We start from the raw sequence: 15,305 nt of genomic DNA, 5'->3' as shown, positions 1-15,305 counted from the left end.
CTGTTAGACGCGGGGTGGCACGTCCTTAAAGTATGCTCCGCGGAACACTAGCTCTGCAGAGTGTTGCTGTAAACGTTCTTATGGATCCTTCTTGAAATGAGCCATTGAGTAGCCTTGCTTTACCCATCATCTCCTGGGTTAACCTGATAACTGAAAGCTTTGTTCTGAAGGCATGTCACAATAATCTGCATTGAGAAGCACTTGGAGAAAGGTGGGTGTGTAGTGCAAAACATGATCCCACGTTAGCTGTCTGACCACATGTCCTAACAGTCCCCCTCAAGCCCCCTGCCCTGAACCATGCTGAACCCTCTGCTGCCCGGCTTCACTCAGGCAGCCCACCCAGGACCTTGCCATTTACTTTCCTCTCTCCCCAAACAGTCAGTTGCTCATTTCTGCACCTTCTTAAGATGCTTCCTCAAATGGCTGTTCTCACTGATACCTTTGCTTGTCATCGTGTTCAGATATGCAAATGCCCTGCCCCACACATACACTCTTCTTTTTCTTTCCCTGTTTCATTGGTTTTCCTAACACTTTATCATTGAACTCACCGTATATTCTATTTCTTTGCCTCATTATGTTTGCCTCAATCAGTCCAGTAGATTTTGAGCTCTTAAGAGCAGGAATCTGAGAATTCCCTGGCAATCCAGTGGTTAGAACTGGTGTTTTCACTGCTATGTCCTGGGTTCAGTCCCTGATCAGGGAACTAAGATCCTGTAAGATGTGCACAGCAGCAAAAAGAAAAAAAAAAAAAAAAAAGAGCAGGAATCTTTGTTTATTTAGTTCATTGCCTTCTTGTCAGAGCCTAGACTAGTGCCTGATACACAGGAAGTTCCCCTTAATTGGATGAATTAATGACTGAGTTGGGGCTGGCACTAGAAACAGGCATGAAGTTGTAATTCCAAGAAGCCAAGATGAAATTCCTAGGCTTCCCTGGTAGCTCAGATGGTAAAGAATCTGCCTGCAGTACGGGAGACCCAGGTTCAATCCTGGGTCGGGAAGATCCCCTGGGGAAGGGCATGGCAGTCCACTCCAGTATTCCTATCTGGAGAATTCCATGGCCAGAGGTGGGCTACAGTCGGTGGGGTCACAAAGAGTTGGACACAACTGAGTGACTAACACTTTCACTTTTCAAGATGAAATTCAGGGAATTGCCATTTGCCAGAAATTTTAAGAGCTGTTTTTCATGATAATAATAACAATTTCTTAATTATCACTTCTTAAGCACTACTTATAGGCCAGGCATAGTACAAGCACTTCATTTACATTACTTAATTTCTGGAAGAATCTGTGAATTTGGTAAGATGACTGCAGTTTTACAAATGAATCAAGTAAGGTAGCAAGAAGAGTGACATAGCTCAAAGTCACATAGCTATTTAGGTCTATCTCTGTAGAGCGGAATTCCAACCCAGAGCTGTTGATGACAAGTCCAGGAAAGCTTCTTGACAGGCCCTGCAGCTGGAGTCGGGGATGGAGCTGGTGTGTCAAGTCGGGACTTCACAGAATTAGAGTCATGAGTATCATCTCAGAGGTCCTGAATCAGAGCAAAGACACAGAGGCTGAAATGTACCTGATGTGATCAGAGGAGACTGAACTTGAGGACAAAGAATTAGCAAGTAGAGCAGGTTGGATAGATCTAGAGCTGTGTGGGAGGTCAATTATCAGAGAACCATTATCAGATTTCTGGTGTGATGTGATAAAGCATGTTTTAAGATTTGTCCGAGGTGATGTAAAACAGCTTCTCACACATCTGAATGCAGCGTGAATCAGCTGGGGATCTTGTTCTCATTCTCATTCTGGAGTTGGGGGTGGGGCCAGAGATTCTGTATTTTCTGAAAGCTCCAGATAATAATGCATGTTCTACGAGGACCACATTTTAAGTACTAAGGTTTAAAAAGGGAGACAAAAGAAAGATCGCATACTAATTGATCAGCCTATTTCAATAATACATACTACTGAAACATACTTTTTGATCAAGTATGATTGATCAAGTAAGATGGATCAAACCCAGTCAGTCTAAAGGGAGATCAACCCTGATAACATGGACTGCATAGTCCATGGGGGTCGCAAAGAGTTGAGCACAACTAAGTGACTTTCACTTCATTTTCCATTGAAAAAGAAACTTATTTATAAAAAGGCAATTATCTTTTGCTTTTCTAAAAATAAGTAAAGGGAGTGATGACTTTAATGGTGTCCACCATTAAGCAATATATCTAGGTCATCCTAATTCGACACGAGATTGAGGGCTGAAGGGAAGAGTACTTACTTATAAAGCTGATTAATGTCTAATTGCTGATCAGTGTCTATTCACATTTAGATTGTGCCTATTCACCTACTACTTAAAGCTGTACTTACTCTGGTAAAATTTGTCTCAAGACAAGTTTGTGTGATAAAAATTGTGCCTTTTCTTTTCCAAATGATTTTTTTTGTGACAGGTGAAGAAAGTTATTGTATATTTAGGTAGAGACAAAACAATGCAGTTGCTTGAAGAACTGGTGAGTGAACTACAGCTGACCGACCCTGTCAGTTCAGGAGTCACTCACATGGATAACCCCCCTTATTACCGCATCACTTCCAGCTATAAAATCCCTTCTGTCACCTCAGGTGAGAAGTCATTTAAAACTGATTACTTTGTATCAAAAAAGAAGCTTTCCACAACTGTTCATTTTAGCAGGCGTTTGCTTTAAACGTCATAGAGAAAACACGCAAACGTAAGTCATGGATGTAATTAACTTGATAGAACTTTGTAAATCATTATGAGTAGAAAGGTTTGACAATGTAAGGATTTGTAATGTGATAAAGGGAACATTTACATACCTATTCAGAACTGGAATATATCCATTTTGTCCATTTACAACAGATGCTCTTAGAAATGGATATAATTAATATGTAAATATCAGAATTGCTCACATATTGAAATTACTGTGTAATTTCATATTGCAATTATTTGAGCATATATTATACATAGTATTCAATCATGTGAGTGTATTTACTTTTATGTATATCCATATTATCATAATATTCTGAGTTGAAACTACCTACATCCATTGAAAATTGATATAATACCTGGACTGTTATAGATTAAATTTATATGAAGTTCTTTGTCACTCAGTTTATATTAAATGCTTTTGTGATGTTAATAACATTGTATAATTAGAGATCTTTCATACTATGTTTTATAATTTACCTTTGTCATCTGGCTTCATCCTTTTGTTATACTTTCTACGAGATTTCTAATAATGCTTCCATTGAATTTTTTATATCTGCTAAAATGTTTTTAATTCCAAAGAGAGTTTTTTAATTAAAAAAATTTTAGGGGCATCCTATTCATGTTTCACAGTTGGACTGTCATCTTCTATATTTGATAAAGCTTTCTACCTGGGAAAGTTCCTATTTTCTTTATATTGCTGTTTCTTTGTTTTGATTTGTCTTAGTAAAAGCTTTCTTCAAAAGCCTACCAACTGTAGATCTGTCTTTTCATAAACAGTGGCATATTAAAGAGTTGATTGGATGGTCTGTAGGTATATACGGAACTTGTTGATGTCCTTTTTTATACAATGATTTCATCGATGTAAGTGTCCATTGGTCTTTTCTCTTGTACTAATCAGATTCCCCAGAGAAAATTCTTCCAATCCTCTGCCTAGAGTAGATGTAGGGGTGTGTGTGTGTGTGTGTGTGTATACCGATACATATAATCCATAGATACACACACTTGCAGTCTTCCAGCCTTCTGATAGCCCAATGGTATAAGAAGGTTGCAGGGAGATATGTCTTCTCGTTAAGTATGTATGTATATTTCCACTTAGTTCCCTTATCCTCAGTAAAGTACTTCCTCCTTCACCTGTGTATGGTGTGCCCTAGTCTAGAAATCCTCTGATTTATTGTCATCAGAGAAGACTACAAGTGAGCAGAGACAGTTACCCAGTTACAAGAGGTAAAGGGGTAACTCTTGGGGCCCAGCTACTTCTGAAATAGATTTTCAGCTGTTCTTGCCATTTTCCGCATCTGCTTCAACCCCTGCTTCCGGAGGTCCTCTCTCGCCACTGATTCCTAAGTCTCTTGGAGGTTTAACAATGTAGATACAGAGGTTTCTTGTTTCCTCCACTAACAGCTCTGGATTCAGCTCTTTTAAGACTTAATTACTTCGTGTCCATTTGTTTTCCAGCATCCCTAACTTTGTTGCTGTTGACTCCTTACTCTGTTGCTCTTTAAGAGTACATTCCTTTTTAAAAATCACCTTTGTCTCATTTGGGCTTCCCTTGTGGCTCAGTTGGTTAAGAATCTGCCTGCAGTGCTGGAGACCTGGGTTCGATCCCTGGGTTGGGAAGATCCCCTAGAGAAGGGAAAGGCTACCCACTCCAGTATTCTGGCCTGGAGAATTCCATGGACTCGTATAGTTCATGGGTTGCGACGAGTCAGACATGACTGAGCAACTTTCACTTTTCGTCTCATTTTAGTGGAGTTTTGACATCTGTAGTGTGAAATCTTTTGTTCTTATTGAGCTGTCCTAAGCGTTACATTCACTGATACTGTTTTATTTCTGATGACAGGAACTACTTCTAGTAGCAATACAATGGTTGCTCCCACGGATGGCAATCCTGATAATAAGCCCATAAAAGAGAGTATTGAAGAGAGGTAAGTACTTCTCTGCTCTTCATTAATCTTTCAGTTTGATGTATACTGATTATCATCAGAATAAACAATAATTTCTGCATTGGAATGGTGTTAATATTCTAGTGAAGAAATATATTTCCATGCTGGAAATTTTTCACATTAAAGACACTTGCATGCTAGATTTTTTAATACGCACCAGTGAATCGGTGGAGTGCGGTGAGTCACTTTTTGTGTTGCTTCTTTTTTTTTTTAACTTTTCTAAATGGATATTTTACTCTTGTCTGTTTTATATGGAATAGGTTTCACCAGAACATTATTATCACAACAGTTTAAGAAAAACTTCAGGCAGAAATAACTGACTTCAAAGCTTAAGCTTTTGAATTGTAATGTGGAAATTAAAATATATCACAGTAAACTTGAGTTAGTAATTTGTGTACTGTGTTCTTTTTTTAAGCATAGAAGTTGAAACATAAAGTACAAATACCATTTTACCATGAACTGTGACTAACTTCAGTGGTCATTCCCACAGCTATGTGCACCTAGACATCTACAGTGGACTAAACAGTCATTTAAATCGTCAACATCACAGACTAGAATCTCGATACAGTAGCAGCTCTGGAGGATCTTATGAAGAAGAAAAAAGTAATACATTCCAAATGTGTTTTTTTGTTTCTGTTTTTAATAACTACGATGGTCAGGTGTACTATCATTATAGTAATGTTAATTATTAACATTATTATTATGTTAAGTATTCTTCCAGTAAATTGTTTTTAAGAAGAGTATTTAACTGCCACTAGTGGTGTTCCAACATAATCTGAAATGTCTTGACTTTAAGAAGCAACATTCAGTGGGGGAAATACATTTTAAAAGCACAGGTTCCCTGTAGGTTGATCAAAAGGAACATACGAATTGGTTCTCAAGAAGCATCATAGAAAGAATCACAGAACAGACACACAGGCAACAGGCTGCTGTTTTGAACAGGTTTGATCTTTGGTGGGACTCAGGTTTTATTGAACATTCTCCCTTGCAGTTGCAAAATGAGCACTCTGTCTGAGTCTCATTGTAACACCAAGGTAGGGTGAAATGGAGGCACAAGCCTTCAGACCGCAAGGGACCCTGAAGATGATCTGGTCCACTCTCCTCACTTTGCACCAGGTGGAACTGAGGCCCAGAGAGGTGAAGTGACTTACCCACGTCACACAGAACTCTCTCCTCACTTTGCACCAGGTGGAACTGAGGCCCAGAGAGGTGAAGTGACTTACCCACGTCACACAGAACTCACATGTCCTGATGGCCTTTTTTACTGTGCCCTGTAGCCCCACTGCAGTAGAGCAGATTTCCGCTGAAGATGGGTTAAATCGGCCCTATCTCCAGAAATTTGAACTGAGTAACTTACCAGAAGGCCCTTGATACAAGGCAGCTTTATCTATAATGTGGTCTCGTAGCTTGGACATCAGTCAGTTGTGAAATCATGATGAGGTGCTCATGTAGTTTTGCTTTGATTTAAAATAAAGGAATTTGAATTGATATATCTTTTTCTCTCTCTGATTTGCTTAATCTGATAATATTGGTACCCAGGTCTACCTAGCAAACATCTGTCAAAATAGTGGGAAATTTTCTTTTTTATCACTTCCCAGTGCTATAAGTAGGTGGTGTCTTACTAGAGTTTGCTTATATTGGCAGAAAATAGATGGTGTAGACAATGAGATCATTTTATTTTGATAGGTGACTCAATGCCACTTTATTCTAATTGGCGACTGAAAGTGATGGAGCATAATCAAGGAGAGCCACTACCCTTCCCACCAGCTGGAGGCTGCTGGTCACCACTGGTGGATTACTTGCCTGAAACGTCATCACCTGGATTACCTCTTCACAGGTGGACCACAGCGTCATTACTATTTCATAACGAGCCAAACCGCTGCTTAATACTTTCAGCTGTCTCTATGCTATCTGACAACACGGAACACAAGCAACCTTCTTTCCTTTGATACTGCCACAAATTCTAAACGTGTATTTAGATTTTAAGCGATCTAAAAACCCAGACTTCTCACTGTTTACAATGAATAGTATTAAATCTAATTCTGCTGCTGCTGCTTTTCTGGGTGTCTGGCATAGTTACTTGACCTTTCTGGGACCCAGTTATTACATCTGAAAAATACTATTTTACAGTAGTAGGCACTCTTTATTTTCAGTTAAGCTGATTTCCTGCTTAGCAAAAATCACAGTAGAACAGTGACTGCATTCTTTCAAAATGTATAAATGTACCAAACATGTACTGAACACCAACTATGTGGCAAGCAGTGCACCAGGTCTTAGGGTTGAAGATGGAGAAAACATGGCCCTTGACTTGGAGGAGCCCTTAGCAGATAGGCTGTGTGTAAAACTATCACTGAAAAGTTTCCTCAGCTGTATTTCTTTTCTTCTTTTTTTTCTTGAGAAATTGTATTTTTCCATAAAATACAGTATTAAATCTTAGAGTAATTTGCATAAGATTTTCTCTAGGTTTGCTCTAGTGGAACATTAATAAGGCTCTTGTTTGTCATAGGTGTAACATAGCCGTGATCCTTTTGACGGATCTCATCATTGATCACAGTGTGAAGGTGGAATGGGGAAGCTACCTCCATCTTCTTCTTCATGCAATTTTTATAGGTAATAAATATTTGGTATTTCTTTCATTGTGTATTTCTGTGATCACTGAAAGGCAGTATATGGTATGTTTGCTTTTTATAGGTTGCATTTTATTCATTTATCTTTATTGAGGTGTAGTTGATTTAAAATATGAGTTTCAAATAATGTACAAATAATGATTCAAAACTTTTATAGATTCTACAGCATTTATAGTTATTATAAAATATCAGCTAGAGTCCCTGTGCTGTATGATATATCCTTATAACTTACTTACTTTATACACAGTAGCTTGTGTCTCTTAATTCCCCACCCCAATCTTGCCACTCCTCCCCCACCGTCCCTCTTCCCACTACTACTAGTATGTTCTTTCTGTCAGTTAGTCAGCTTCTGTTTTGCTGTATTCAGTAGTCTGTTTTATTTTTTAGATTTCACATATAAGTGATAACACACAGCACTTGTCTTTTTCTCTCTGGCCTCTGTCACTAAGCGTAATGCCCTCCAGGTTCATCCCTGTTGCTGCGAATGGCACTATTTCATTCCTCTTAAATGGCTGTTGTAAATAATGCTGCTGTGAACACGGGGGTGCATATATCGTTCTAGCGTTTTTGTTTTCTTTGGATGTATACCCCCCAGGAGTGGAATTGCTGGATCATATAGTAGATTTATTTCTAGTATTTTGAGGAACCTTCATAGTTTTCCTCAGTGGGAAAAGTGGTATGATTTTAAGAAAGTTTCTCCATATTTCTGTTCTTTTATTTTTTTCATATTTCTGTTCTTATTTTTGTATGTTGTTTCCATGACACTTTTTACTGGGAGTCTCATGGTCTAGAGGGGTGTTATTCCTAGCCTGTCTTTTAACCACAGACAAGTCTGTTATACCTATTCCTGTTCCTTTCATACAGTCTCTCCCACTGCACACAAAAATACACCTTCCAGCAGGAAAGATTCTGTAACAGTAGCAAGAGTAAAATTAATTTACCTTTAGGACTGTGAACTTTGAGAGTAAGTGGAAAATTGAAATGGGTACTGACTGTTTCCCAAAATAATTAGATTGTAGACAGTCTCATTATTACAGTTAAAGCTCCACTGTGCCTTCTGTGACAAACATGTGGGATCCATCACATCTCAGCAATCCTTTTCATGCTTGTAAGATTGTTTGCCTGAAGCAAATCAAAATAGCCATCTTCTCCTAAATTTTCCTGATATGTACACATATTATATATTACTTCCTTCCTTCAGTAAGCAAACATTTACTGACTTTCTGTTTTGTTCCAGGCACAAAAAATGCTTGCCTTTAGAAATTCATGTCCATCTAGTGTTAAGTAACAGAGTAATGGTTTCTAAGAGATTACTAAATTTCAGACATAAAACACATTGGAAACTTGTCTTGATTCACCCTAGTCCAGTAGGACCATAGGATATTGTAAAAGTGTGAATGAACTCTAGGCCAATAAAAAAATTTGATGTAGTATGTCATCTTTCACAAAATATTTAATTTGTGCTTTTCTTTTTAAAATATGCATTTGGTAGCAAGAATACTACTCATCACTTCCCTTTCCTGATGATAACTGTCTGCTACTCTTTTTAGGGTTTGACCACTGCCACCCTGAGGTGTATGAACATTGCAAACGCCTGCTTCTGCACTTGTTAATAGTAATGGGATCCAACAGTAACATCCGAACTGTTGCTTCTGTCCTTCTCAGGAACAAGGAGTTTAATGAGCCCAGGGTGCTTACCGTCAAACAAATTGCACACTTAGATTATACTTTCACAGGTATTTGCTTTAAAAGTAGTTTGAAAATAGAACCATACTTTGTTAATATTGCATTAGAGAAAGTCAACTGAAGTTGAGATACTAGAGAGTACTTTTTAATATAGTTTTATTATTTTAGGTACCAGTGACATTATTAATTCATAAAAGAAGGAATTAAACTGGGAGTATTTGAATCTCTATTACCTTTAAGGGTCTTTGTCATAAAAATGTTGAGTGGCTTAATTTGAGCACTGGTTATGAAAAAAATGGTGAACTCGTATTAGATTCTTCCTACTCTCAAGAGCTGAAAAACTGACGAAGGAAGACATTTAAAATTTTTTATTCATTCAGTTGTATTAATTGCATTTAAAATGTTATACATCTTGAAGTCTAGTAAGTTCCAAATTATATATTTTTAAGTAGTGAGGTCCAAATTAATGAGACTTTACTGTAGAATTTATTTCACTGTTGATGTAAATTTGTTTTACTTTTCAAATTGTATTTTCTTTTTCCCTAATAGCCCTAACTTATTTATTTCATTCATCAGTATCATCAGGTTTATAATAAATGACCCAGAAAATAATTGGGTTTAAAAATTGAAATAAGATTACTTTTTTTCCTAATCATATAATGTCAGATACAGGGTTAATACATTTTAAAGTTACTTACTGGAAGCCCTGCTGTTTACTCAAAACCCTGTAGTTAGTGAGAAAACAATTGTTAGTAAACTTAGTCGCCTTTTTAAACTATGATTAAAAGATGAATGGAATAAAGTTTACTGCCTTTTTTAAGTTAAGCATTTCTATTCAGAATTCCATAGTTTGTATTTGTTGTTTGTTTTTAAGGCTCCTTTTGCCATTTTATAAATATGGGCATTAGTGATAACCTTTAGAATTATTTAATAATTGGCATAATATAAATATTACAAACAGACTTTAAAATTGCCTTTATTTAAGTAAAGTGAAGCAGAAAGTATGGAACCCTTAACGTAAGAAATTAAAAATCAGCTAACACTGTAGAAATTATTTCCTTAACACATGTTGAGGAAATATGCCAAAGTATCAGGAAACTGCCAGTTCCAACATTGTTCAGCAGATGGCAGCATAGGATAGCATAGTAAATCCAAACCATTATGTTTTAATAAGAGGCTCTGAAAACAGTGTTTGCTCAAAAACTCACTTGATATACTCTGGTGCTTGTGCGGCTCCAGTATAATCTGTAAGGGCCCATAGCTTAATCTTTATATATTGTGGGAGATGGTTTCACATGTGGGTATTCACACCCATGGTCTCTTTCAGCAGGTGTTAGTGATTTTATACCTGATTACCAGCCCTCCCCCATGACCGACTCAGGGCTCAGCTCAAGTTCTACCTCCTCTAGTATCAGCTTAGGAAATAACAGCGCTGCCATTTCCCATCTGCACACCACTATCCTCAACGAGGTTGACATCTCAGTAGAGCAGGATGGAAAAGTCAAAACCCTCATGGAATTCATTACCTCAAGGTAACATTTGCAGCTCTTCCCATTCCAGCCATAAACCTCTGTTAAGTCGTTGTTTCATTTGTCAGCTTCAGTGAACCCTATTTTTGTTTTCCAAAGTGTCATTGATTTGGAAAAGACAGGTTTGTCTTGTGCAATATTTAGAAAATTTGATGCAACCAGACTTTCTTCTTTTGCTCACACAAGATTATATGTGAGGAAGGGCCTTAATCATGTCTGAATACTAAGTACCCAAAGAGAGTACAGTATTATCTGAATGTATATTCTGCCTTCATTAGCTGCATTACCAGTCAATCATCAAATATTTACTTATGGTCCACTCTTTGCAAAACACTCTAAGGAGAAACATAGATGGGGAGGAAGGGGCTAGCATACCACAGCAAGAGCAAGATCACAGATGTGAGAAAACAAGGTATAATTGTTACTCACTCACTCAGGCTGGTGAGTAATCCAGCTTGAATGCAATGTTGAGGGGCTCCTAGATAAGAAAGCTTGGGAGAATTCAAACTGGAGAACCAGAACCATGAAGCCCAGGCCAGAGGTCTTTCAAGAAAGGAGACATTATCGAAAATCTTTGAGCTAGAATGAGGAGTGTGGAGGAGGGCCCAATTAAATAAATATGTTGAGAAAATCAGTCTCATAGCAAAGTACTTGATGAATTAGAGGTGTCAGGGACTAGAGGCAGTGTGACCACATTTTTTTTTTTCAGGGCACCTTGGTCTGTGGTAATAAGGGGCTGAAACCTGAATAACCAAGCTGGTAAATGCACAGATATTTTAAAGAAAGAATTGAAGGACATTATTCTGTCCTAAACTTTTCCTGTAGTTTTAACTTATAAATTATTTTCTTTGCCTTACAATCTAAATAAAGTGTCACCTCTATAAATTTTGACCTTTAATATCTAAGCAGTAACCACTACTCTTCTCACTTGGCAAAATTTGCCATCTTTTCCTACTACCTCTGAGAGCATTTGACTGTAACAATGGAACATTTTGAAATTATATGTAACTTGGATCTTCCGCTACTTGCTCTAGATCATTGCAAATCCAGGTAGTATATAAACCGTAGCAGTAGACCGTATGACATGCTGTTTGATTTACTCAACTACTATCCTTTCTAACTGCAAAAGCACATTTTAAGTGAGTGTGAATAAAACTTAATATCAAATTAAAATCCAAGGGAATCACATCTGTTCTCTGTTTTCAGAAAAAGAGGGCCCCTTTGGAACCATGAGGATGTTTCTGCCAAGAATCCTAGCATAAAGAGTGCTGAACAGTTGACTACATTTTTGAAACATGTGATTTCTGTTTTTAAGCAGTCAAGCTCAGGTATCTTTTAATAAATGTTTCAGACAATATTTACTTTCAAGTATTTTTACTGTGATGCCCAAACTTCTGATGATGTTCAGCAAAAAACTGACAATTGACATGTCTAAATTCTAAAGTCATAGATAGGTTTTCTTTTTTAACTTATTAGTGAAAAAAGATTTGTTTTGGTTGAAGAACAATTACTACTTGAAAATAAGACTGCTACTTTTGGGACTTTCCTGATGGTCCAGTGGTTAAGACTTTGCCTTCCAATCCTGGAGATGTGGGTTTGATCCCTGGTTAGGGAGCTAATATTCCACATGCCTAGTGGCCAAAAACCAAAGCATAAAAACGGAAGCAATACTGTAACAAATTCAACAAAGACTTTAAAAGTGGTATATACCAAATAGATCTTTGAAAAAAGAATGCCACTTCGACATTCTTTGTTTGACATATGATAGTATAATAAAATTATAACACGATTGTTCATCATGAAACAATTATTTTTGAAGGAACATTTATAGAGATGACAAACTGTGCTGGTTTGGGCTTCTGTGATCTAAAATTGAACACATCCTGAAAATTAGAGTAAAACGTGTCTAAAATGGTGGTTCTTAGCTAGGGGTGATTCTTCTTGGGACATATTGCAATGTCTGGAGACATTTTTATTGCAATTAGGGAGCGGGAAGTCAGTGATGAGTTGCTACAGGTGTCAAGTTGTCAAGAGGCTGGAGACACCATTACAAACAACTACGCAGCACAGGACAGCCCTCACAACAGTTATTTTGCCAAAATGATAATAGTGGTGACGTTGAGAGACCTTGTTCTCAGGGATCACTTCCCTGGAGATTATAATGAAGAGTCATCTGAAGTGCAAATAGAATTGTATGAAAAGGAAAAGCATTGACTTGGAAAATGTTAATGCCCCGTTTGCCAGGTATTATGCTGGCACTGAATTTAATATGGTTCCTAGCTTCTGATCATCACCCCTATATATATCCTGAAAAACAAAAAGCACTTAACTCGTTTCCTTTGTTTTCACAGAAGGAATTCACTTGGAACATCATCTTAGCGAGGTCGCACTGCAGACAGCACTTTCTTGTTCTTCTCGACACTATGCTGGGAGATCCTTTCAGATTTTCAGGGCCCTAAAGCAGCCTCTCTCTGCAACTACGCTTTCTGATGTTCTCTCCAGACTTGTAGAAACTGTAGGGGATCCAGGAGAAGATGCCCAGGTAGTTCTTTCACTTCTTTCAGCAGGTGTTGAGCAGTAGGACCTGTTTCCAAACATAAATCATGGCAGGTAGAGCAAGTTAATGTTACAGAGAATTACTGATATCAGATGCTAAGAAGCAGAGAATTAAAAACAAAGTTAGACAATTCATGTTTAATAACATACAAATTGAATTAGGTGGTGCCTATAAAAACAGCTTAATACATACACACCTGGATATTATTCTGTGATGACTACAAGGTAAAAGAGAAATTTAAAGTTAGATGTAAAGCAAAACACGGAATTTCATTTTTTAAGATAAATTACGTGAAATACTGCAATAGGGAACTTAACATAGGTCTGTACAGACCCATGATGTTATTAATGCTGTTTTAGATACTGAAGATACAGTAGTGGACACCACAGAGTTCTTAGCATGGAGCTCACATTTCACTGGGGAAACAAACCTTTTAATCCACCAGTAATGTATAAAACAACTTAATGATGAATGCTGTGAAAATAATAAGGTAGGGTGACAGTTTAAGCAATGATAGGGGAGAGGGGTTTTGTTGTATATAATCACCTAGAAGATGAGTTTTGAACACATGTGTAAGTGAGTAAGTGAGCCCTGTGATCATCTGGGACAGAGAGCAGAGGGAAATAGGACAAGTGCAAAGGCCCTGAGGCAGAAGCAGTAGGCTCTTCAGAGGAAAAGCAAACAATCCAGGGTGGCTGCAGTGTGTGGGGTTGGGGACTCCAGCAGGCCCAGGTCACATGAGGCCTGGGGAGGTTCTGGTGAGAGGTGGGATTTCACTCTGAATCGATGGGAAACTACACATAGTTTTAAAAGGAGGATGATGGATGTGATTTGTTTTTTTAAAAATTCACTCTGGGGGTGGCTTTGTGGCATCCTTAGAAAGGTAAAAGAGGCCAGTTAAGAGGCTGTTTGTAAGAACCCAGGCCAGAGCGGTGATAGTTGGATTAAAGGAAGCCATGGAAGGAGAGAAGTCAGGTACAGGGTGTATTTTTAAAGTCGTATTTTCAAGACTTGCTGATGGATTCAGTTTAGATGTGAGAGAAAGAAAAAAGGATGTCTCCTAGATTTCTGGCCCCAGCAATTTTGGGTGGGTTGTGTTGCCATTATAATCAATTTACACCATTAATTTGCTACGTTTTCATCCATCCACAAGATCATGTTGCTCAAGAGTTTAATTATTTTGTAATATTAATGTGGAACTTGTTCTATTTTAAAATCTCATCAGGATGTGCATTATAGTTTTTTCTTTCAGAGCATAATTAATTAAAATCTGCCCCTTTTTTCTAGGGATTTGTGATTGAGCTGCTTCTCACATTGGAATCTGCAATTGATACTTTAGCTGAAACCATGAAGCATTATGATCTTCTTTCTGCCCTTTCTCAGTAAGAATTGATAAACCAGGCAACCGGTGGATTTGTGTACAAAACTTCAGTAGCTAAATAGGCACAATATTATATTGTTCTAATATTGGTAGTGAGAGGAATACCCCCAAATTCAGATGAATTGCCAGTGGGAAAATGAGCCTTAGTGAGAATGGGAGAAAGGTCACAGGGCTAGTAAGTGGCAGTACTGTTCCTCTTTCATCTGGCCAGAGACCTTCATGCTGTGCTTCTGGGCTTCAGCCCCAGTAACAGGCTCTGTTCCCAGCACACTCAACAACCCATTGTCCCCCCAGCAGGTCAGGCTCCTTAGGACTCAACTTTCCACCTATCGGTCCTCCTCCCTGGACCAGCCTCTCTTCAGACTTTCTCCTCTTTGTAAATCCCAAATTTTGATTTATCCTTCAGGTCCCATCTGAGTACCCCTCTCCTAGTTAAGCATTTCTAACTGTGACCAGGGGAGTGTTAAGCATTCTATCCTTTGGAATCTCACAATATTCTCCTAATATTTTAATAGCAACTAGCAAGCTAAAATTTTCATGGACTTCAATATTCCTAGCATTTTGCATACCACTGGCACATGTAGAAAATATTCTGTACTTATTTTTTAATCAATGATAACTAAATGTGAGGGAGAAGGAGAAATCAAAATTAAATTTTTGAGCTTGGTTCTTTTGGAGTGTAAATTGACAGAAATAGGGACATCAGGACTGTTGAGTCTGAAGATGAAACAAACGAGGCCTGGGCTTTGGATATAATGTTCACCAAATCCCAGACCTGAAAATTATCAGCAGTAACTATAGCAGTATTTTCACTTCAAATCAAACCTCATCCAACTCAGGGGAAATAATCGGTCACAGTAGAAAAGACACTGTTG

At 37.9% G+C, this 15,305-nt stretch overlaps 1 protein-coding gene across 10 annotated transcripts in view; it reads left to right on the top strand.

Annotated features, from left to right (window-relative positions):
• The window catches only part of FRYL (FRY like transcription coactivator), a 297,672-nt gene that overhangs the window by 240,447 nt on the left and 41,920 nt on the right, over nt 1-15,305 (top strand). For 8 of the 10 annotated variants that reach the window (XM_070458031.1, XM_070458033.1, XM_020879792.2 and 5 more), the window contains 10 exons: nt 2,433-2,601; nt 4,548-4,632; nt 5,141-5,253; nt 6,337-6,487; nt 7,157-7,260; nt 8,828-9,013; nt 10,291-10,495; nt 11,699-11,820; nt 12,844-13,034; nt 14,337-14,431. In XM_070458031.1, coding sequence (XP_070314132.1) covers nt 2,433-2,601; nt 4,548-4,632; nt 5,141-5,253; nt 6,337-6,487; nt 7,157-7,260; nt 8,828-9,013; nt 10,291-10,495; nt 11,699-11,820; nt 12,844-13,034; nt 14,337-14,431 — 1,421 coding nt within the window. The remainder of the gene's footprint in view (nt 1-2,432; nt 2,602-4,547; nt 4,633-5,140; nt 5,254-6,336; nt 6,488-7,156; nt 7,261-8,827; nt 9,014-10,290; nt 10,496-11,698; nt 11,821-12,843; nt 13,035-14,336; nt 14,432-15,305) is intronic. The other 2 variants (XM_070458027.1, XM_070458034.1) reach the window with 1 other exon arrangement.

The sequence above is a fragment of the Odocoileus virginianus genome, chromosome 29 (genome assembly GCF_023699985.2).
Source record: "Odocoileus virginianus isolate 20LAN1187 ecotype Illinois chromosome 29, Ovbor_1.2, whole genome shotgun sequence".
Taxonomy (NCBI): domain Eukaryota; kingdom Metazoa; phylum Chordata; class Mammalia; order Artiodactyla; family Cervidae; genus Odocoileus; species Odocoileus virginianus.
Note: the sequence above shows the minus strand (reverse complement) of the source record. Positions and strands in the feature narration are given on the sequence as shown.